A 21,276-nucleotide genomic window follows, 5' to 3' on the forward strand; every position below is an offset into this window, starting at 1 on the left:
AAAAAAGTTTATTCAGAGGAACGCTCACAACTCGTTGGTAGGTGCGCACGATGGCGGTGGCTCTTTTGGTTGCCAAAGTTACATTTGTAGCATATCTACTCTAATTTTACGCTCGATTGCACACTCTTGACAACTTAAAATACAAAGATCACAAAATAATATATGTATTCATGTGTAACGACTTCAGTTCAAGGCTGAATTGAACAATGCAATACAATAAAAGCTCGTTATTTCAAATTTTCATGGGGATGGAAAAACTGTCTGCTTGAACTGTATGCCGACTTGTTGAAGATATCAAGAAAACAATAAATGAATGTATATTACATCAAGGCAATTTCATTTGGAGGGGGGGGGGGGCACACGAATCCAGTAATAATTTTGTATAAGAGCAGGGCAGCAATTTTTGTCGCTTATGAATTCGTTTGCAATCGCAATGTGGGTGAAGGTCCCCTCTTAATCTGAAACATACACCAACCAACAAGACTCTGTATGCAGTACACGCTTTTCTGAAAGCCCGCGGTCACTTTGGCTGTCCACAAACGCCGCTTCCGTTCATTCGCATCGCACATCTGCGGCCCCTTCGCCTAAGCATGCTAAGAGTATTCTCCCAATTAACCAGGTTACAGACAAATGCGGCTGCCTTATCAAGAGTCTCGCGTCGCCAAGCAATGCATTTGCTGGCCGAAACCAAATAACACGCCCGCATTATCCCATTTTCTGAATGAATGAGTTTTGAACTATCAAGTTTTGAACCAAGAGGATCCGATTCAGCATTTGAAACTTCCAAATATTTGCACATGCCTACAAAGACAGTGCTGTACTGTGAAAGGCTGAGAGAGCATCAAACCTTACTGAAAGTGTTTAGGATTAGTCACAAGGCTGTGGTTGGAAAAAACAGTGAGATGATGTCATAAAGCATTTCTCCTAACAATTAATGCGCGTCTACAAGTGCATCACAACTGGGCACAGGTGAGTACGCCTGTTTTAATTATTTTCCTTCCTAATACAGCATGCACTCCTAAATTTTTATATACTCCGTGAAATGTACAGTTTCCAAGTTTCTGAAGAACTGGGCATGCCTGTGACATATATGCACCAAACATATTCAACATCAATCGTGAGCATGAAAGGGCCAATGGCAAAACTGAATGGCTCAAATTTTTATAAGTAACAACCATGTGAGGCCAGCAGACATTCAAGCCAAGAAACGTTCAGAAGAGTGAGTGATCTGGTGCTTTTGTTTCCATATTCATTATTTTTCTTATATTTAAATTACAACATAAATTTCCCTCATGTGTTTCGCAAAGCATTAAGCAGAATGCCACTGACATTTGTGTCTTGCGTTAACCAGAACGTTGCAAGGATCCCCTAGATACCCTATTCAATTGACTGTGCGAGTCCTTTCGAGTAATACTGCGCACTCAGTACATCGCCACTCGCTAAGCCTACTGCCAAGGGCGTCTATTCCAACCGGGAAGCAGGGCAACCATTATGCCACCACCAAGAGGAATAAAAAAATGTTCTATTGTGCAGTCTCAGAACTTCAGTGCCAGCGATGTTGGAATTCCTCGTAAACATTGATCACTAGAAGAAACCCAGAACAGTGTCAGGGTTCATGCTCATTTACATGACAAAAATTCAAAGATTTTCAAGGCCTTTCAAGGCTATGTGTGCGAATATTCAAGGACCGCATTCTCTGTTAGAGACCGAATTAACACATGTGCAGGGGAAGATAAAAGCTTGAAATAAGCAGAATTCAGCGAAAAAAGGCAATGCCACAGGAGCGGACGTCAAAAACGTGGCCCTAATGGCATTTTCTTGCTAAACAGTTTTCAATCATAATTTATTAAACTTACATACATTATCACTTTCAGTATGACATAAGTTGCAAACTTTTCTCGAGATAGCAAAAATTAAAGAACAGTTATTACACAATGCTGTGTTGCTTTATCTGAACTTTCACATTAATATCCTCTGTCTCCTAGGGCTTGGTCTTGCCATTCTTTTTAAGGTTGTTTGACTTGATGATGCACGTCAACTCGTTAATTGTCTACCTTTTCTGTGTATGAGTCTGCTGTAGCTGTTCATTTCTTAACAGCAACTTCTAGTTTTGCTTTCCCTTTTTGTAAGCATTTCTACCTCCTGAGAATGCTACATTTATTTTTCTGTTTCTTATCCTTCTACTGCTGCCTTCTCTGAGTTTCCAGAAATGCATGGTGTTGGGTCCATGCAGAAGCTACCGATGTTCTCGATTCTTTTGTGATGGGCACATTACATATGCCACCTGTAGAATTTATGGCATCGTAAATAATGTGCTCCGAAATGTGGGACAATGTTTATTAAGAAAAAAAAGAAAATTCAGGTATTTGTGAAAATTCCAGCACGTTGAAAACCTTGAAAACCAACTTTTCAAATTCAAGGGTTTTCAAGAATTTCAAGGAACTGCATGAACCCTGAGTGTTGATGATATCAAGGTTGTTTCCCATTGGCAAGAAGGACCATTGGTGTTCACACAGGTGGAGAGGAGGATGCCCTTTCCCTTACCCCCGAATGCAGAGATGTTACTTGACTCGTACTTGACTCGTTCTTGACTCAAGACAGTCTTGCCGGTCACCATTAATCGTTCTCGAACTTGCGAACGACTTGAAGGCGACTTGGCTCGGCCGAAGTCAGGACAAGTTTCAAGTCAGCTGCGGGGCTAGCTTGAAAGTGACTTCATGCGTTATTCCAACATGGTCACCTCTCGAATGGACGTCGCGCGGAGGGTGGCCGCTTTTGAGTTTGCTTGCCTCGCCATAAGCGTAGCATTTTCTGAGGCGCACTGCCTGCCGAAGATTCTTGGACCCGCTTTACGTGACCGAGGAAATCCGATGGCGTTGTATGACGAGCAACAATGCCACGCTCGATACAGATTCACGAAGAACGCCGTGCGGCAGCTGCTGGGTATGTTACCGCTCCGTGAAAGTGGGGACAACCGAGGACAGCCTGTGCCTCCAGTGTTACAGCTACTGATGGCTCTCGGGTTTTACAGCGCTGGCACATTCCAAACAGTCACCGGGAATCTCATCCGCGTTCCGTAGCTGACAGTTAGCCGTGCAGTAGGAAAAGTTACGCTACTCATCGCAAAGCACCTGTACGCAATGCTGGTGCGCTTTCCGCAGCCGGCAGCACTTTCTATTGTTATGCGGGACTTTTATGAAGTGGCTGAGTACCCTGGTGTTAGAGGCTGTGTCGACTACACACACGTGCATATTAATAGCTTCGGTGGGGACGCCGCCGAAGTGTTCCGTAACCGCAACGGCCATTTCTGTTTTTCTTAAAGAAACACAACGACAATTTCCGCCTCTTTCAGTACAAAACTGACTCGGTGCTGAGTCTGTGTGCCTCGTCTATCCTTTCGTCCCGTCTCGGGCGCTGTTTCTCGCTCAGAAAGGCATTGCTTGTAGCACAATACAACGTAAAATTCCACACACATAAAAAAGAGGTGCCCCTATCACAGGTCTTTTTTATCCACTTCACCATCATGCAGCGATACACTGCTGCACCCCGCGAGACAGAATTATGCTGTCGGCAATGTCTTGACCCCCGCTTTTTCTCTTGTTTACCAAGCTCAACAAAAGAATACGAATCACATTTGTTCCCAGGACTTGTTTCTTTTTTCATAACTGCGACCTAGCCCACTACAGGCATGCACACAGGCGAACAGAAAGGCAAATACCGTGAAAATCGCGTCACCTCGTGAGCCAGGTCAGCACAAATACATGCCATGGCGTTCGATTGAAAAAAAAATGACGAAAGAACCCAACGCGATGCTTGTTTCGCTTCCAAACAAGCAACCGTGGAGAAACGTGCCGCATTTGTGTGGCCACTAAAACCAGCGAGCAACGAACGCTTTACAGAAGCAACACTGCACATCCCTGTGGCGGCAGGCACCACGTGCCACTCTTTAGCCGTAAAATGGCAAGAATATGCTTGTGGCCCTTTGTTTTTATAGTTACTTTAAAACGTATGGTCTTTTTTGCTGTAATGCATTGCTTACGCGAACAACTTCATTATTACCCTCGTTAGCAGGCGAGCAGCGTGTTTCTGCTTTGAAGCTCGTTCTTGACTTGACCAAGCAAGACAGCCTGAGCATCTATGAAACGCGAAGGCTAACTTGGGCGTTTGGAAGTCCGCTGCTTGCTTCACGCCGACTTGCTCAAGTTAAGTTGAAGTCGCGAGCCAAGTAACATCTCTGCATTCGGGGGTTAGTCACCTAAGAGAACGGACAGAAAGTCAGCCCCTCACATCGGCATGACATGGAGGAAGGGCGCTGTGATGAAGCTTGCCCCGCTGAAATGCAACCCTGTGTGCACCCGCGAAAGAAGAACTGCACACTTATGACTCACAGAGAACATCAACATAACAAGCATCAATCATGATAACATCGGGTACAAAGTCCTCAATACAGTCAACCCTTTTAAACTGGGTAGAACCACCTGTGAACTGCAATGTTACCAGTTTATACCAGTATGAATCAGCATATACATTGGTCGGCTCATTCATTCATTCCGCAGCCTATTCTGGCGGACAGGCCACGAATTGCACGGTGCATTGTTGAGGAGGCTAATTCACTAGCTAAAGGCAATAGTGGAAAAGTAATTGTTTAGCCATTACAAATTAATATAGCCTCGCAGCAGAAACGTCATTGCGAGTACCGTTCTTGGAACCACCTTCCTTTCGACTCTGAAAAACTCGTGGAGGGCTTTTGGGTGCCTGAATGATACGTTACTGTGGTGCACATTTGGAAACCATTACATTGCCGTTATCTGCTTCAATGGCCCCCAGGTGCCAATAAATGATGAAGACACGGCTACGAAGCTCGTGTGTTATGCTTCCCCAAAGCAAACGAAGGAACTGGAGCATGAGCTATTCGAAAATGATATTGACATGGTTGAAAAGTATGAGGAGCTGCTCAGTAGCGGAAGCCTCGATGATCAGGAAAAAAAAGTGGACAGGGCAAAGCTGCCTATTAACACCAGAGGTCTCCTTGACTGAGAAGATCACTTTTTTGGGGGGCAGGCAAGAATGAGTTGATGATGATGATGACATGTTGCTTTTAACGACGCAAGAATACGAGTTTGTAGACTGCTTTTTCTGTCAAAAAAGCTCTTCGTTCATTCATTTATTCACTTGTGTTTTCATTAGTTTCAATGCCTGCTGGCTCCATAGGGTTGTTATTAACATAAAACATAATGCATGATATAAGCATTCATTAACAGCACAACTTGTCTTTTTGTATGACAGGTTTACGTTTTGCATGTTGCTTCCCACAGTTGAAGCCACGAAAAAGCTCACATGTGCACAGAACACTTTTATTTGATTGACACACAGGTATCTTTGTTTATAAAGCAAAAAACAATGGAATCTTGCAAATGTCTTGTAATATTTGAAAAGTAATAGGTATATACATGCTGGCATATCTTTACAACTTCACAAAGTGACTAAAGTAAACAATGATTTTCAATACCTTCGGAAAAGTGTTCTTCTTTTTCTGTCCTCTGGTGTTGAGAAAATGCTCAGTGTATTATGGTCCACTACAGTGGAATTATCAGCAATGAGAAAAAACAATGTGATCTGAAAAGGTTGATTTCATTTGTTTGTCACAACCATTTGAAATGAGTACGAAGGATACAAAAAAAAATAATAGTGCATAGCCATAAGCTAAAGCTAAGTATCAGCCAGTGATACCTTATTATGTCTGAAATGTTATGCCATGTTTTAGCCATATATATTGCACAGACATAGCATGAAAAGTGACTTGGCCACAATGCTCATCAGTTTTAGAGAGATCACACTCTGACAAGCAAAGAAAAAATGATCACAACGAATTTTACATTTTTTCAATTATGTCTATGCCCAGCAAAATCAAAATGCCACAACATTATGCAACAGTAACAATCTGAACACCTCCAGACACCAAGTCTAACGATGAACAAGTCTTTCTTTGGCACGATTCGATCATACACACTCCATGCATAATGATACAATGATTACGCGAAACAATGCCACTACTTTGCAAATGCTTCCAGCCAGTATTTCTGACACGTTAGCTCATTCCACAAAACAAAGCATGACAAAATCTCAAGTGAAGATGTCCAATTTGAAATGGCTGAACAAAGCAAGACAAAGCCTTAAAATGAAGACATTATTGGGAAAGGAAAAAAATATATACACTATGCAGCTTCCAGCTGGAAATAGCTCGCATCTAGAACCTTGCAACGTTGGCTACCACAGGCTCACACTTCATGACTCTATTTGCTTGGAGTTGCACGGTGGACGACATTTCTATAACGTGAAAACAGAATGCACTACACACCGTGGAATAAATGTGGGTGCTGCACAATGACTTAAGTACAATAAATATAGAGGGACTGTGGAAAAAGGCCACTGCACACTAGCTACAGGCTTCCTTGCTCGAAACTGGCACTCAGGACATACTAAAGTTCTCACTTGCTTGCCACATAATGCGAGTCTTTTTTAACACCAAATCTTCACGAACCACTAGAGCGACAACTCTCTTTGAAGATGTCCGACCAAAGCACACACATTGTTTCGTCCATTAAAGCACAGACTCACACTACAGGTTCTCAGTCGTGCCTTCCAAGAACGCCCGTGAATGGGTGATGACCACTTTCGAACAAGTCCTCGCTCGTGAGGTCGAACATAAAGCTTGTGTCATCCATCGTCGGTTTTCGCATTTTCCGTTCGCACACGCGGCGGGGGCGAGGGTGGATAGGGTGGGGATTCCCCCGGGGGTAGGCGAAAGGAACCGGGCGCCATTGTAGTGGGGAGGGGAAAGAAATGGCGCCCGCCGACATTGATGAGGTAGCGTCAAGACGGGGATGTGGTAGACAGTGCCACCACCAAGTCGCCCGGTGACGACGAGGCGGCTGGTACCACTCCCCCGCTGCTCGCCGGCACAAAGCGAGGATGGTGGTGGTGGTGGTGCAAGTGGTGGAGATGGCGCAGGGGCATCATGGCAGCAGCAGCCCTGGCTCCGTAGTCGTGCGTAGCCAAGGTAACGACCGGGTGCTGGGGACGATTGTGTGGGGTGCTGGAGAAGCTTGGTGCCGACGGTCGCGTAACTTGTGGCTGTGATGGCTGAGGAGACGGCGAATGTGCCGGTGGTGACGATGGGCTCCGGTGTTGGTGGATGATGCAGGCCGTTGCTGTGGTGCTGGCGGTGGTGACAGCGGCAGCAATCTTGATGGGCACGGGGCAATGTGTCGAACTGGAGCTGGCAGAGTTTCCGGGATTCGAATCATCATCGACGCCACCCGGAGAGCGGCGTTTGCTGGTGCGACGCTCCCGCTGGCGCTCGTTTTTCCACCAGTTCTTGAGGCAATTTACCGTGACCTTGGGTCTGCGTACGAAGATTTGGCTCAGAAAAGAATGTAATTGCTCACGCAAGCAAACAGTCCATGCACTACCAGGAGCAGTTTTACATTCTGCATAGCTGCTGAAAATGAAACACTTGGCACACATTTAGTGAACTCCTTGCCTAAGTGTTCCTGCATTTGACTGTAATAGAGATATTCTCAGTACAATGCACTCATTCTCGTTTAGTGGCACATCCACAACATATGAATGAATTTATGTGTGGAAATTTTAGCTAGTACTTGTAAAGATTAGCACCCTTGGTGCAATCAACGAAAATGAAAAAGATATGATAATGTATCTGTGCTGCTACATTGGTATGAGTACGTCTTGTACAGTATTGCTCATTAGGCAGAAAAAGAACACCTAAACTGCACACCTAAACTAGACCATAATACTCATAAACTATACCACAATGCTTATGGGTATCCAGCATTATATAGATCAAAATAAGGCAGCCACAATAGCAATGCAAGGCGCAAATGAAGAGAAGGAACGGCGTAGGTGTGGCTAAGACCCAGGGACTGAGTCTTTGAGTCAGAAACTGAGACCCAGGGACTGAGTGACTCAGTCATTTTAAAACAATGATTGGGCTATCGAACAGTGAATTTGTCTACCAGAAGAATAGAACAACTTGAGCTAGTTGTCACATGTGACTAAACAGAGCACAGCATTGAAAAAGCAAGGGAGTTTTTAATGTGCTGGGAATCTGATAAAATGATATTGCAAATGTTCGAAGCCACAAGTAAGCTTTGTATTCCGGCTTCTTGTTGCAAAAGTGCAGAGGTTATGTCTCTACAACAATAGTGGTAAGTGGTCATGACGCAGCTTGTTATTAATGCCGTGCATTACAATTCATCAGTGAACAAAGTTCTCAATGAATGTATGGCGAATAGAATAATTCCTCAGCCACGTGCATTACTTGGTACACTGCTTGGTACACTACTTGTATATTACAGGAGACAGTTGTAAGTGAACGCCCATGCTATCTATGTATTCCACGGTGTTCTCACGTAGCTGCCATTTTGGGGCCAAGTTTACTATTATTACAAAACATGTACACTCTTACCTAACAGCAAGTGCTATTACATAAATCGCGGGACCAAGAGTTCGCGAGCAATCGTCTCCGCATTAAATAAAACTACAAAATGTTGCCAAATATAAGCAGAACGCAACTCAAATAGTGCAGCTCACTTGTTTCGCAAGCGCAGAGATTCACTGTTGAGTTGATTGGCAAAGTCTTGCAGCTGAAGGTTGGTCGGGTGCGGACACTGGCGGAACCAATCCCGCATGCGCGGGAGCTCCGTGATCGAGTGGAACGTCATGCGGCCGTCTTGAGGAGGCCTGTCCTCGTCCAGAAACGCCATCGCCGATGCTGCGCGACAGCGAATCGGCATGAAGCTTGTTAGTCACACAAGCATATGCCTATTATTAGCATGTTACCACACATGAAAAATATGATTAGAAAAAAATATTGCAGGAACGGTGACAGAAATTCAGCACAGCTTTTAGCAAGCAATAAACTTGTGAAGCAAAAAAGTTGCAATTGCTTTGGTGCCTCTGAAAATATATACATTCTATTTATTTTTTTTGTAGTTCGCAAGTAGAAGGTTTCCGTGCTCGCTAAAATGCATGTTTTCGTGCTCGCTAAAAACGACCAGAGCGTTTGTTACATCGCTATTCTACAGCTCCGCACTTTCATCGCATCACTAGCATTTTTATTTGAACTTTTTTAGATTCTTTTTTTGCAGTGACCCAAGTTAGTTGATTGCAAGCAGGCATGCACGCACGTGCGCTCACTCACTCCATTACTTTACGTACAGTCAACCAAAAAGTTTATGGACCCCGCGAACGCGTGACCTTTTCGCCAGCGATTGACAGCAACACTGCACCCAAGATGCATCCATCTCATAATCACCATTCTCTTTTTAACGCGATGTGCTCTTTGGCAAGCATGGAACGTGCTTATGTCTCGCGAGCAGCCTATCAGAATAAGTACTCTCAATAGTTATGCCCAACGGCACACCGATCGAAACACGCCGTGATAGCTGTGATTCTGCTATCAAAGTAAAAGTGTGACGGTCACAGTGCACATAAGCGCTCTGTGTGAAAGCAACGAACTAACATTGTGCTACGCAGCAGTAAAAAATTGATATGCCTTCAAATAACCAGAAGACCTGTCTCCGACTTGGCGCTGCGGTCAATGATAGCTGATGCACCACAAGGCGGCACTCACCGACGTGGCACGGACAGACAGCTTATCACGAGCTCTTGTGGTCTGTAAACTTTTGAGCTTGACAGTTCGTACCCCGGTGTATCTTAAACTATGGTACATAATGTTATGACTGTCATCAGTAATGAAATTCTCGCGGCAGCTGTGAACCCGACGAAAAGCTTTAGATGCATTCCAAGCAAGGGTGTGCCGTCAGGACGGGCTGATTTCCTTTATGTAATGTGTGAACAAGGGTTTTCTGGGATCAGTTCGGCGCTAAGAAAACGCACCAGGCAGGAAAGGCCATTGTGACGTCTACTCCACATCAGGTATAAAGGAATCTTGAGCAAGTAATACCCCTGTCACACAGACTACCGCGAACACCGTTTAACTCTCTTGTCCTTACGACATGGGAGATGCGGTCCGTGTCACACAGCCTACTTTACGCAAATGAAGGTAAAGGGAGCATTTCAGAAAAGACATTCGAATAACGCGTTCGATGCTCTAACCACTGAGCTACCACAGCGGCCTTCAGAAAAGACATTCGACGATCTTCCTTTGCAATGAAACGAGGTACTCTTGCTCCCAGTAACTGCAGGTCAGAAAAAAATTCGAGCACTAAATTGTCGCAGTGACAACAATAAATACATTTTGGCAATATTAAATGTTCTTTTGTTGCAATACACATTCATATCGCGTGTTTATTTACATATATCTACACCCATCAGAGTTTAGCTGTATACTCTCCACACCCCGCCTTGCGACGCGAGTCAGGCCGGGCACCGCCATTTAAAAATATATTGTCTGTGCGTGTGGTTGTTGTCGTCGCCGTGTTTGCATGTGCCCGTGAGAGTTACTGACAGCAGCACTGCATCATCGTCAACTGCTTCGACGGCTGCAGGAATGGGTAATGGGACCAGACCCAAGTCAAGGGTAACTTGGAGCACACTCACGAGAGAAGGAAACGCAAAGACTTTCATACACAAACTACAAAAACAACCAGTCCTCGAGTACGGCACAATTGTGTACAAACATAGTGTTAGGCACAAGGTGGCCAGCATTGCTACATTTAACGAATGGGTATTAATTTGAAATCATTTTTAATGCTTTGTTTGCTTCAGACATACTTAATATTGTGTTTCTGTAAAAACCCCATAACAAAGAATCACAAAAAATCAACTAGAGATGAAATTGGGATACTTCTGCAAAACTCAAACAGCTCCGGCCGAGTCCCCTCTCGGCAACTATTGCAACCTTGTCAATTGCCGTGTGACACTGATGCAACTCCATCTTCGTCGAACTACCAAGCGGAGCTTTACGCTGAAGGAGTTTAACAGAATTCGGTGGTGGCCGTGTGACAGGGGTATAAAAAAGCGACAGGGCCATTTTAGAAGCACCCGTGGATTTGGAGAGACCTGAGCCAACGTGGAATTTGCTGTTTGGGGTGGCAGCCAAGACCAAACCGGTTGCAGCTGAACCTTCCGAGGAGAGCGAAGTTCCAGAAATTTGCAGTTGCTGAAGAGTAACTTCTAGCTAATGACGAAAGATTAGTTGACTACTCCTCGATTCCTCTCTCTACATAAGTAGTGGCTACATGAAGTGGCATGTTTCACGATAAACCTGCCAGACTACCACATTGTTCTACCCAAATACAGACAGGTTTGGCCCATGCACCGAGAGCCGGTCTTTTCAAACATCATCCTACTTACCGGGAGAGTTCTTTGAAACCCAGATCAGCTAGGATCATCGGACGTGTCCAAAATCTTGGCAATATGTGCAAAACGTTGGTGTTGTGCATTTCTGACAATATCTGGGCATTGTTTAGACTGTCCCCTTTCCACGTAGATTGTAGGGTGTTTTTCCCTACCTTCGTGGGTGAACCACTGAGACTATCAAGCGCCGTATTCGCTGAAGCGGCAGACAATGCTCCCAGGGTTGGCAACATGGCCCTATATAAGCGGAAAACCTATTGTATATTTTCAGACAGTTCTGCAGTTCGCAGTTCTCCAACGAATTCTCGCACCTGCTGTCGACTTCTGAGTTACTAACAATGTAAATAAATCTTTCTAGTTCTTACGAGTGCCTCATTCGACTTGTTTAACAATGGGTCCTAGGATGGTGGCCCGCTACCGGAATGGGACCCACAAGACCCGGATGCACAATACACACAAACTATCACAACCTAAATTTGAGGCCTTACTACGCTCAAACTAATATGTTCAAGTTCAGTTGTTTTCCCCCGTTCCATAGAAGAACGAATTCATTACCTAGTTCTGCCCGTTCATGCCTATCGTGGCGTTTTGTAGCCGAAATCCACAACACATACATGTGAAATACGCTGATCTGTTTGCAAATGGTAGATGGGTGTTTTTTTTTATGAAGCGTGGAAACTTGGGCAAGTTGGTAGGACATAACTGAATGTAGGAACAGCACAACCTAGAAGTAGTTCTTCGTAACTACGAAAGCAAAAAAAACAAGGATAGAAAAAAGCGCTGACTTTCAACAAAGATTTAATATCGAAGTGGTGTACATATATAGGCGAAAAAAAGGAGAAAATTAGGCATGCGTAAAAGGGTGCAGGAACAACCACTGCGATACAATGTCAGCAAAACTCTTGTCTCTTGTTGAATGAGCTGAAAACAAATACACATGTAGCTTACAAAAAGATCGAGATACGCAATCTCTTTTTGCAACAACGCAACCGATCGGCAACTTACACATTAACCCCTTAAGGGCTTATGACGACCTGCGCTCGTCAAGAGCAGTTGCCACTATTTTGCTTATGACGAGTTGTGGTCGTCATGAGTTTTCCGCAATGCTCCTGCAGGCTTTTGACGAGCCCGGGTCGTCAAACGAGGATTTACGGAACCTGTGCTGCCATCTATGTTTAAGCACCGCAAGTTCCGTCATTGGCGGTGGTATTAAATTATAGTTTGCACACTAGATGGCGGAAGGTGTGCGCTTGTTTCCCGCGCGTTTTACAAACATGGCCTCATCCGTGCGGCGTTCTGATGCGGAGAATCTTCCTTCTTCAGACGATGAAAGCGAGAGTGATAAGGATGCCACCGTAGTGTTTTATTCTTCAAGTGAAGAAGACAGTGATGACGTTTTTACGGACAGTGACTCTGAAGGAGAAGACAGTAGCGATGATACAATGGCTAGCTCCCGTGAATGGTTTCGCATAGACCTCGACAACATCCCAGCCAGACCTCCACGGTTTGATTTCAGGGGTTTCACGGGACTGAAGATCACAGTAAGCTCTCCCCCTCATCCACTTGAGCTCTTTGAAGCTTACTTTGATGATGAGCTGCTTGATGTTATCGTCGTGGAGACAAACCGGTACGCTTCTCAGCTTCTGAATTCTAGCAAGCTGGGACAACATTCTCGCTTCCGAAAATGGTATGCACTTACGCGAGAAGAACTTCGCGTTTCTCTGAGCCTCCTGTTGCTGCAAGGCATTGTGCAAAAACCAAATGAAAGGATGTACTGGTCTAGGAATCGGCTGGTTGAGACTCCGGTCTTTGGCGAGATAATGTCCAGAAACCGCTTCGAACTAATAATGAGAATGTTGCACTTTGTCGACAACACGACAATCGAAAATTGTGAAGGACACCCTCAACCTCATCTGAGGAAAATCTGGCCGGTTTATCAGGCACTTCTTGAAAAATACCGGACATTGTATGTGCCGGAGCGGGACGTCAGTGTCGACGAGAGCTTGCTGCTCTTCAAAGGCCGGCTCAGCTGGAAGCAGTATATGCCCCTGAAGAGAGCGAGGTTTGGCATAAAGTCATTTTTGCTGTGCGAATCTTCAAGTGGGTATATATGGAACTCTGTAATTTATACAGGGAAAGAAACGAACATTGAGATCTCGTCAGAAGAAGCAGCAACCTTCGGAATGGCGACGAAAGTTGTTTTGAAGCTTCTGGAGCCCCTGCTAAACAAAGGCTACTGCGTCACAACTGACAACTTCTACACCTCACCAGAACTGGTTGACTTTCTTTTGAAGAGATCAACTGACATCTATGGCACGACGCGAGCCACTCGCAAAGACCTTCCGCCTGGTTTCGCCAAGGCAAAGCTCAAGAAAGGCGAGATGGTTGCCTTTCAAAGGGGCAAGTGCTTGGCTGTTCAGTGGATGGACAAAAAACTGGTGACGGTTCTATCTACAGTACATAGTGCTGAAATGGCGCGATTCATTGACAAAATGGGCAAAGAAACCCTGAAGCCAGAAGTTATACTTGATTATAACCATACAATGGGAGGAGTTGACAGAGCAGATCAGATGCTGGCGAGCTACTCAGTGCCACGGAAACGAAAAAAGATCTCCTACAAGAAGATCTTCCAACACCTCTTGGATGAGGCGACCTACAATTCATTCGTTCTGTACCAGAAAGGAGGAGGCCGAGCATCTCATCTGGAGTATAGGCTAAGGCTTATTGATGAGATCATCACGAAGTACTCTCCCAACACCGGCACCAAGAAGAAAGGACGGCCAGGGCGCCCCCTGAACGCAAAACGGTTTGGTGAGCGCCACTTTCCATCGCACATACCACCAACAGAGAAGAAGCAAGAACCGACACGCCGCTGCGTAGTCTGCTACATGAAGCGAGATGTAAATGGCAAGAACATCCGCAAGGAAACCAGGACCTGGTGCAGGTGGTGCGAGAAGGCTCTCTGCGCAGTGCCGTGCTTTGAACGCTACCACACGGATGGTAGCCTCAACTAGCTTCAAGTGAACTATCAAGAAATTGTTTGTTTTCTGCAAGGCAATTCAAACCCGACCCGTGCTTTCTGGAGTTGCAGAAATTAATTTGTGAATACACCAGAAATGCCCCAAATATAGGGTATTATATGGGGTAAAGAATGACCAATTAAACATGATTATCGACTATAAACAATTTTCCCAAATATTTTTGTGTTTTGAGCACGTTTCTGAAGCATATCACATCATTAAAAAATTTGGCCATATTGGTGCATAATATATTTGTTTAATGAGCCCTTAAGGGGTTAACCGTCAAACTTATTTATTTGATGAGCTTCAATTATCTCACGCATGGCCTGCGAGTTGTGCTTGCTTAATACCTCGCAAGGCTCAAAAACTGGCACGCAGCCACAGTCCCGGCAGTGGATTCCGAGGTGTCCTTGAACTACATTGTGCACATTATTATTGTGCTCTCTTAAACGGTCATTGAGGCACCTTCCGGTTTGCCCTATGTGTACCATTCCGCACGATAGCGGAATGAGATATACGACACCAATAACACAAGGTACAAAGCGCGTTCTGTGTTTCACGGTGCATTTTCCTCTAATAGCAGCTGGATTATTCACCAGCTTACAAAGTTTTTTTTACCGATTTTTTTTAAGCCGATGCAACACGTTATGCAGATAAAGAACTGGAACACATTTCATGGGAATTGACGCGTTCTGAGGCTGAGATCGCCCTGCTTGATTTTTAATTTGCTTCAAAGGTTTTTCCGCAACAGCAGAAATCAGGGCGCACGAGTAACCAGCGCTTAAGAGGCACTCTACCTGTGCTTTGAAACTGCATTGCATCGAGTGCGGGCATGACCTCTTAAGAGCGTTTACCAGGCAAACATTAAGGATACCCCTTTTCACCAATTTTGAATGAGCTGAGTGGAAAGATAAAAAGGGTTTACCACTTCACGGTGAAAACAGCCAGCACAAATGATTGCTTCCAAGACAGAGTGTTAGGTATAAGAACCTAATCGAATTTCCGGACGGTAGCTAATGAGTAAGTTCAAGAGGGTATAAGTGCTTCTCAAACAAATCCAAAAGAGTAAGGAAAACAACTTCAAAAACAGTATTCAAACAATCAACAAATACAATGAAATCATCAACAAACCTACAGACCTTCACAACAAGAGACAAGTCGAAATCTTTGTGAATGTGGCGATCTTTATGCGCGAGAAAGGTGCCACTCAAAAGTAGTGCCAAACAGGAACATATGCTAACACCACTTTTTTTTAATGAAATGTTGCTCATTCCAAGACGCAACCATTGACTTTAAATAAAATGAAAGCAATGCCAGAAAATCATGAACTTACATACCTGGGGCATTATGGAATTTATCGACCCAAACGACTCAATGCATTCTTCGAGGCACTGGAGCAGTGCATTATGTGGAAGTGAATAATGCAAATCTTTCACGTCTATCGAGAAAGCCTTCAGCGCTTTGTCATTAGACCTTAAAAACTTGATAACCACATCAGAGTCTTTTACCAGGAAAGGATCGTCAATAGTTCAAAGGTTAAGCTGTTCTTGTAAAAACAAGGCAACCTGTTTTTTGCCAGGTCCCGTTTTCAGAAACTATTACCCGCAGTGGGCATTAATTCTTGTGCGTCTTAGTAGTAAAAAAGATGTCAAGACTTAGCTTCTTTGATTTGTCTATTGATTTCGCAACTTAGATCTAAGTCGAGAGAGTTGCAAAGCCTTTTCGCTTCCAATTTAGCTTTTATTATTGAAGAATCACTGAGTTTAAAAACAGAATTTATAGCCATGGTGGCTTTTTCCTTAAACAAAAAGGAAGGCAAAACAGCAAAGCCACCTTCTCTGTCATGGTAAACACGCTGGTGTCACTGTTGTATTTTCCGCCCCAGAAAAGCTTTCAAAGCTTTGTAAGCTGGTGAATAATCCAGCTGCTATTCGAGGAAGATGCACAGTGAAAAACAGAACGCGCTTAGTACCTTGTGTTATTGGTGTCGTATATCTTATTCCGCTTTCGTGCCAAATGGTATACATAGGGCGAACCGGAAGGTGCCTCAATGATCGCTTAAGAGAGCACAATAATAATGTGCACAATGTAGTTCAAGGACACCTCGGAATCCACTGCCGGGACTGCCGCTGCGTGCCAGTTTTTGAGCGTTGCGAGGTATTAAGCAAGCACAACTCTCAGGCCACGCGTGAGATAATTGAAGCTCATCAAATAAATAAGTTTGACGGTACGTGTGTAAGTTGCCCATCGGTTGCGAAACATGCAAAAAGAGATTGCGTATCTCCATCTTTTTTAAGCTACATGTGTATTTGTTTTCAGCTCATTCAACAAGAGATGAAAGTTCTGCTGACATTGTATTGTAGTGGTTGTTCCTGCACCCTTCTACGCATGCCCAATTTTCTCCTTTTTTTTTGCCTATACGTACACCACTCCGATATTAAATATTTGTTAAAGTCAGCGCTATTTTCTGTCCTTGTTTTTTTTCCGCTTCCCTAGTTACGAAGTAACTACTTCTAGGTTGTGCTGTTCCTACATATTTTTTTTTTTTATATTCTCATATTTTTGCCTTGATGCTGACACAAGGTTATTTTACTTGTTTGCGTTATTTTCATTGTTTTTAGTTATATTTCTGTGTATACTTCTATACCCATTCCTGCCATGGCGCAAATAGCGCTGCAGTACGTATGTATAAATAAATTAATAAATAAATAAATACTCGCACGCGAACTTAAACCCAAAGTAGGCTTTAGAAGCGTGTTTCCCGCACACAAACTCTCAATGTGGGGAGGCCAACCGTTAGAAACTTTCATGAAGAAGCACTGCTAGCAGTGCTTGTCGTATACAGGTTTCCTTGGAGTTTCACGAAAAGTCACAGTTTTGCCGCAAGGGCCAAGCAATGAATGTGATAGCAATAACTTGGGATATACGCAGAGAACAGCTAGCAGATCGAAACGTGCAGCGCGCTGTTCACGCACAAATAACGCACAAAAACAATACACACAGGACGAGAGCTAACTAACAACGTTTACAACTCGATGCTAAACGCCCTGTTTAAACAAAAACGATGCACAAAACGTAATCACAGGTACAGATATGAGTGCGAACTAACAAGTGTCCCTGTTGTCGCTTTGCTGTGTTTGGAAAGCGCGTCTTATTCACAAAAGGGGCCTGCCCAGCGAGCAAAGTTGACCTTTCTGGCCCAGTCAACTAACGCAATCATTTCGGTGAAAGGCCAAGGCACACAATTCTCCCCAGTGAAGGATAAGCGCGAGCGCACAAGCACCTAACCGCCCGCCCCCATGCGTGGGGCAAAGTACGCGTGGGAGATAAGCGCATCGCGAAGAGCTGGGTGCCGAAAACGGGCGGCTTCTTTCTTTCTCGAGTTTTCCTATATACAGATACGTATACATATACAGTGCATGACGGCAGCGTTGGCAACGGTAAAAAACAGCCGAGACTATCCATATAATTGCTACAGCAATCGAAATAATATGCAGCCGATGAATGCAACATTTGCGAATGCTCGGGCACCAATGCTTCGACCAGGTGACACAATCCCAAGACAGCACTTAGCAAGCAACCAATGTGTATCATCAAAAGGATGACAAAATTTTATGGGCCTGTAATGATAAAGTTCTCTGCTGTAACTCGCCAGTAAGGCGTTAAGCACGAGCCTTAGGCACATTTCAGAGTGTGCTGAAAACGCCGACCTGCGTTTGTCACATTGCCATCCTGCAAGGCTGTACTTTCATAACGTTACTAGCATGCTGCATGTGGCTCTACTAGCGCTTTTTTGCCCGCGCTTGACATACCAGAGACTGCACGCGCGCGTACACAAGCGCTAACCCACACTTTCAATGCGGGTTGTGCCGTTGTGCCTTAGAAGCGTTCTTTGCCGCATACAGACTGTAAATGTAAGAAAGCCAACAGTGAAACAATCCTCGCCAGATAGCAATGTTCGACGCGTACGTGCCCGTCATGGCAGACTTATGAATTTTGCAATATTTAGCCGAGGTATGCACCATTCATAAACGTCCAGGCTCAATAGCACTGACAGTTGGGCGAGTAAGTGTTGGTTCATACTTATGAACGGCACAAAAAACACACGGGACACAGATGGAGAACACACAGACACGGGCGCCGGACTCGCAACAAATTTTTTTATTCAGGTCGACTCACACATATATGCAGGCACAAGGTTCATATATCGTCACAAGTCGGGAAATAATAGAGGCTTTGCACATTTTTAACACTAACTCATGTATCAGCGTTTCATCTATCGCCCTTCAGCAAAAAGATATATTATTTGAATAGTAATTTATGACAAACCTTTCGTGCTGTTTCACATGTGTTTTGAACCACGTGCCTCTATATGTGTGCGAGTCGACGTGAATAAAAAATTAGTTGCGAGTACGGCTCCCGCGCCTGTGTGTTCGCCTATGTTCCGTGTGTTTTTTCCACTGTTCATAACTATAAACGTCCAAGGTGAATTATTTGGCTTCGTCAAACTCCTACAACAGCTAACAACCGTGCTGTAATACCACAGATGCAACAATGTAATTGACACCTTCAGCCGTAGAGCTGCGACATTACGGGTGCGAAAATGCATTCGCGGAGCGAGCAACCGTACGTGAAGCCTTGGCACGAAACGGACGCCAGCGGCAGTGTCTTACCGTCCCAGGCGGCCATTGAACGTCGCGACGAGGCATCACCCACTCACCTGGCGACGACTGTCTGTACTGCATGAACCAAGTGCCGAATTCCTTGCACTTCTCGGCACCCAGCTTTCCCGTGAACTTGTTGTTCACGATTGTAGAGAGCAGGGACTGCAAATATCGATAAAAAAAAAGAGAAGAAAATCTCATCGAGCTGCACATAGCACTTCACGTTATCATGTAGCAAGATCTGATAACTTGGGTGAATCCTTAATCGAACAAAACAAATACATCGGAGTGACCTAGTTGGTCTGATGGAGTTGCTCAAGAATGCGTAAGCACTGCGTCACTTGCTCAATCCTGTAGTCTTAGCCGCCATGCCTGTGAGGCTCGGTACTCGAGTACCAGTACAAATACAACCGAGCTCCCTGAGTTCGATACCCAACGCTCTTCAACGCCTCGCGGTTTCGTCAAGGTTTCAGAACCCCGTTTTCTGTTCAAGAGCGTGCAATTTTTCCGTATTAAACGCGCTATTATTGAATATCCCTAGAAGTGTAGACATTTTATTACGATGAAGGCAGCGCAGCACTAATGCGTTCTTCACAGGGTGTAACCATGGGCGTCCGGAAGGGATAGTGGGCAAAGGGAAAAATGGGGTACTTTAGATATTACTTACACTCTGGCAGTAAGCTGCACAGTTTGATTAGCATACCCAGGTTCCGCATATCCGGGCGAAACACAATTTAGGGTTGCCGACCAACTTTGCACACAACACACTTTGTAACACACTTGTCTTGCCGGCCATGTCAGGGCAGTAAAAAAAAAAAAAAGGCTGTCTATGCTGGAAGCGTCCCCTCCCCTACCTTGCAAAAGGTTGGACTTAAGTGTAGCAGCCAGGCACTCTATCTGCGCAATGCAAAAGGGCAGCGCGTGTCGACGGTCCTACCTGCTTGAGAGGGCAAATCTTGGCGAGCTTGGACTGCGACATCTCCCTGAGCAGCTGGATGACGGCCGTCTTGACGCTGTCCATGGTCCACAATTCGGGGTTCGAGGGAATGCTGCGAGCGCGTGGATGAACATGGGTCAAGATCGAGCGAAAGTGCACGCCGTTACGTTTCGAGATGTGCACTGATGGCGAAAACACCAATGACTTTTTGGCAGGCCAGATGAAATGTGCTGTTTTATTTATTATCGTTATTACTTTTATTACTATCAGAAAGCAGAAACACACGCAGACTCCTTTTTTCATAAGAAAATGTAAGTCTTTATCTGTAAGTTTTTTATCAGATAATGTAAGTTTTTATTAGATAATGTAAGCCGAAAAGGCACCAATGGAGGTAGTTTAGAGATACGATGCGGTAGACTGTATTAAATGTAACATTGTTTTCCATTCAGTCTGAATCTAGTGAGTGGTTGCCTAACCGCATTTAAATGCGTTTGACAGCGACACGATTTCGATGCCGCGTCGACACAGGAGTACATGCAGGGTGTCCTATCAATTACATAGGGTAAAGCTGCATAAAAAAAGTGTATCAGAATGCAGAGATGATACCAAGGGCGTTTCGTTAGTGGTAGCCTCGTGCATACTAACGTTTTCATTTCATTACCGCTTAATTAGTGGAGATACATTTTTGAAATAATTACCTGCATAACTGCGCCGATTCCGAATGCATCGCATTCGAAAATATCGCACTGAAAAATGTCCGACCTGCTCCGTCACTCGTAAATTTATGTATATATTTTTTTTGCAGCGCTCAAATTTTAGGCGCTAAAGGGTGAAGACAGACGCCGAGTGAGCGCAGGTGTTTTCAAGAACGTGAGCTTTAAAAAAAAAAAAAGAAGCTGCTGTGGAGTGGATTGTATGAAAATAAGTAAAGCCGTGCCTCCGACATACACATGTGTGGCGAAGAAGCACCATTTTCCTTTAACGCCCTGCAAATTTGATGCAGGTGGTTGCTTCGGAAAGATACTGCTCAGGCCCTATCACTGGTTTCCCAACATTTTATTGGAGAACACTTAACCAATACCAATGCCAATACATTGCTTTCTTCTGAAACCACGCTCTGCTTTGCTTCTTTGGTAACCAACCTGACGTGCCCATTAATAGAGCAAAACAACTTATTCTATCAGCGTGCACAAACCGACAACCCTGCATTGCCAAGATAAAGGAGGAGCAAGGCCTGGGTTCACCCGTGCCGGGAGAGCGTCGCTAGAGCTACCACTCAATTCCTTTTTCAAGTTGCGTCCACGCTCCAGCA

General features: G+C 44.6%; 1 protein-coding gene across 1 annotated transcript; it reads right to left on the reverse strand.

Annotated features, from left to right (window-relative positions):
• Nucleotides 1-6,724: 6,724 nt before the first annotated feature.
• On the reverse strand, nucleotides 6,725-20,402 carry LOC119183674 (uncharacterized). The gene is made up of 4 exons (XM_075887042.1): nucleotides 19,965-20,402; nucleotides 19,084-19,189; nucleotides 8,614-8,794; nucleotides 6,725-7,405 (listed from the first exon to the last, which is right to left on the reverse strand). The coding sequence occupies exons 1-4, from the start codon at nucleotides 20,265-20,267 to the stop codon at nucleotides 6,874-6,876; spliced, it is 1,122 nt and encodes a 373-aa protein (XP_075743157.1). The 5' UTR covers nucleotides 20,268-20,402; the 3' UTR covers nucleotides 6,725-6,873.
• Between the last annotated feature and the right edge of the window lie 874 nt (nucleotides 20,403-21,276).

The sequence above is a fragment of the Rhipicephalus microplus genome, chromosome 2 (genome assembly GCF_043290135.1).
Source record: "Rhipicephalus microplus isolate Deutch F79 chromosome 2, USDA_Rmic, whole genome shotgun sequence".
Lineage (NCBI taxonomy): Eukaryota > Metazoa > Arthropoda > Arachnida > Ixodida > Ixodidae > Rhipicephalus > Rhipicephalus microplus.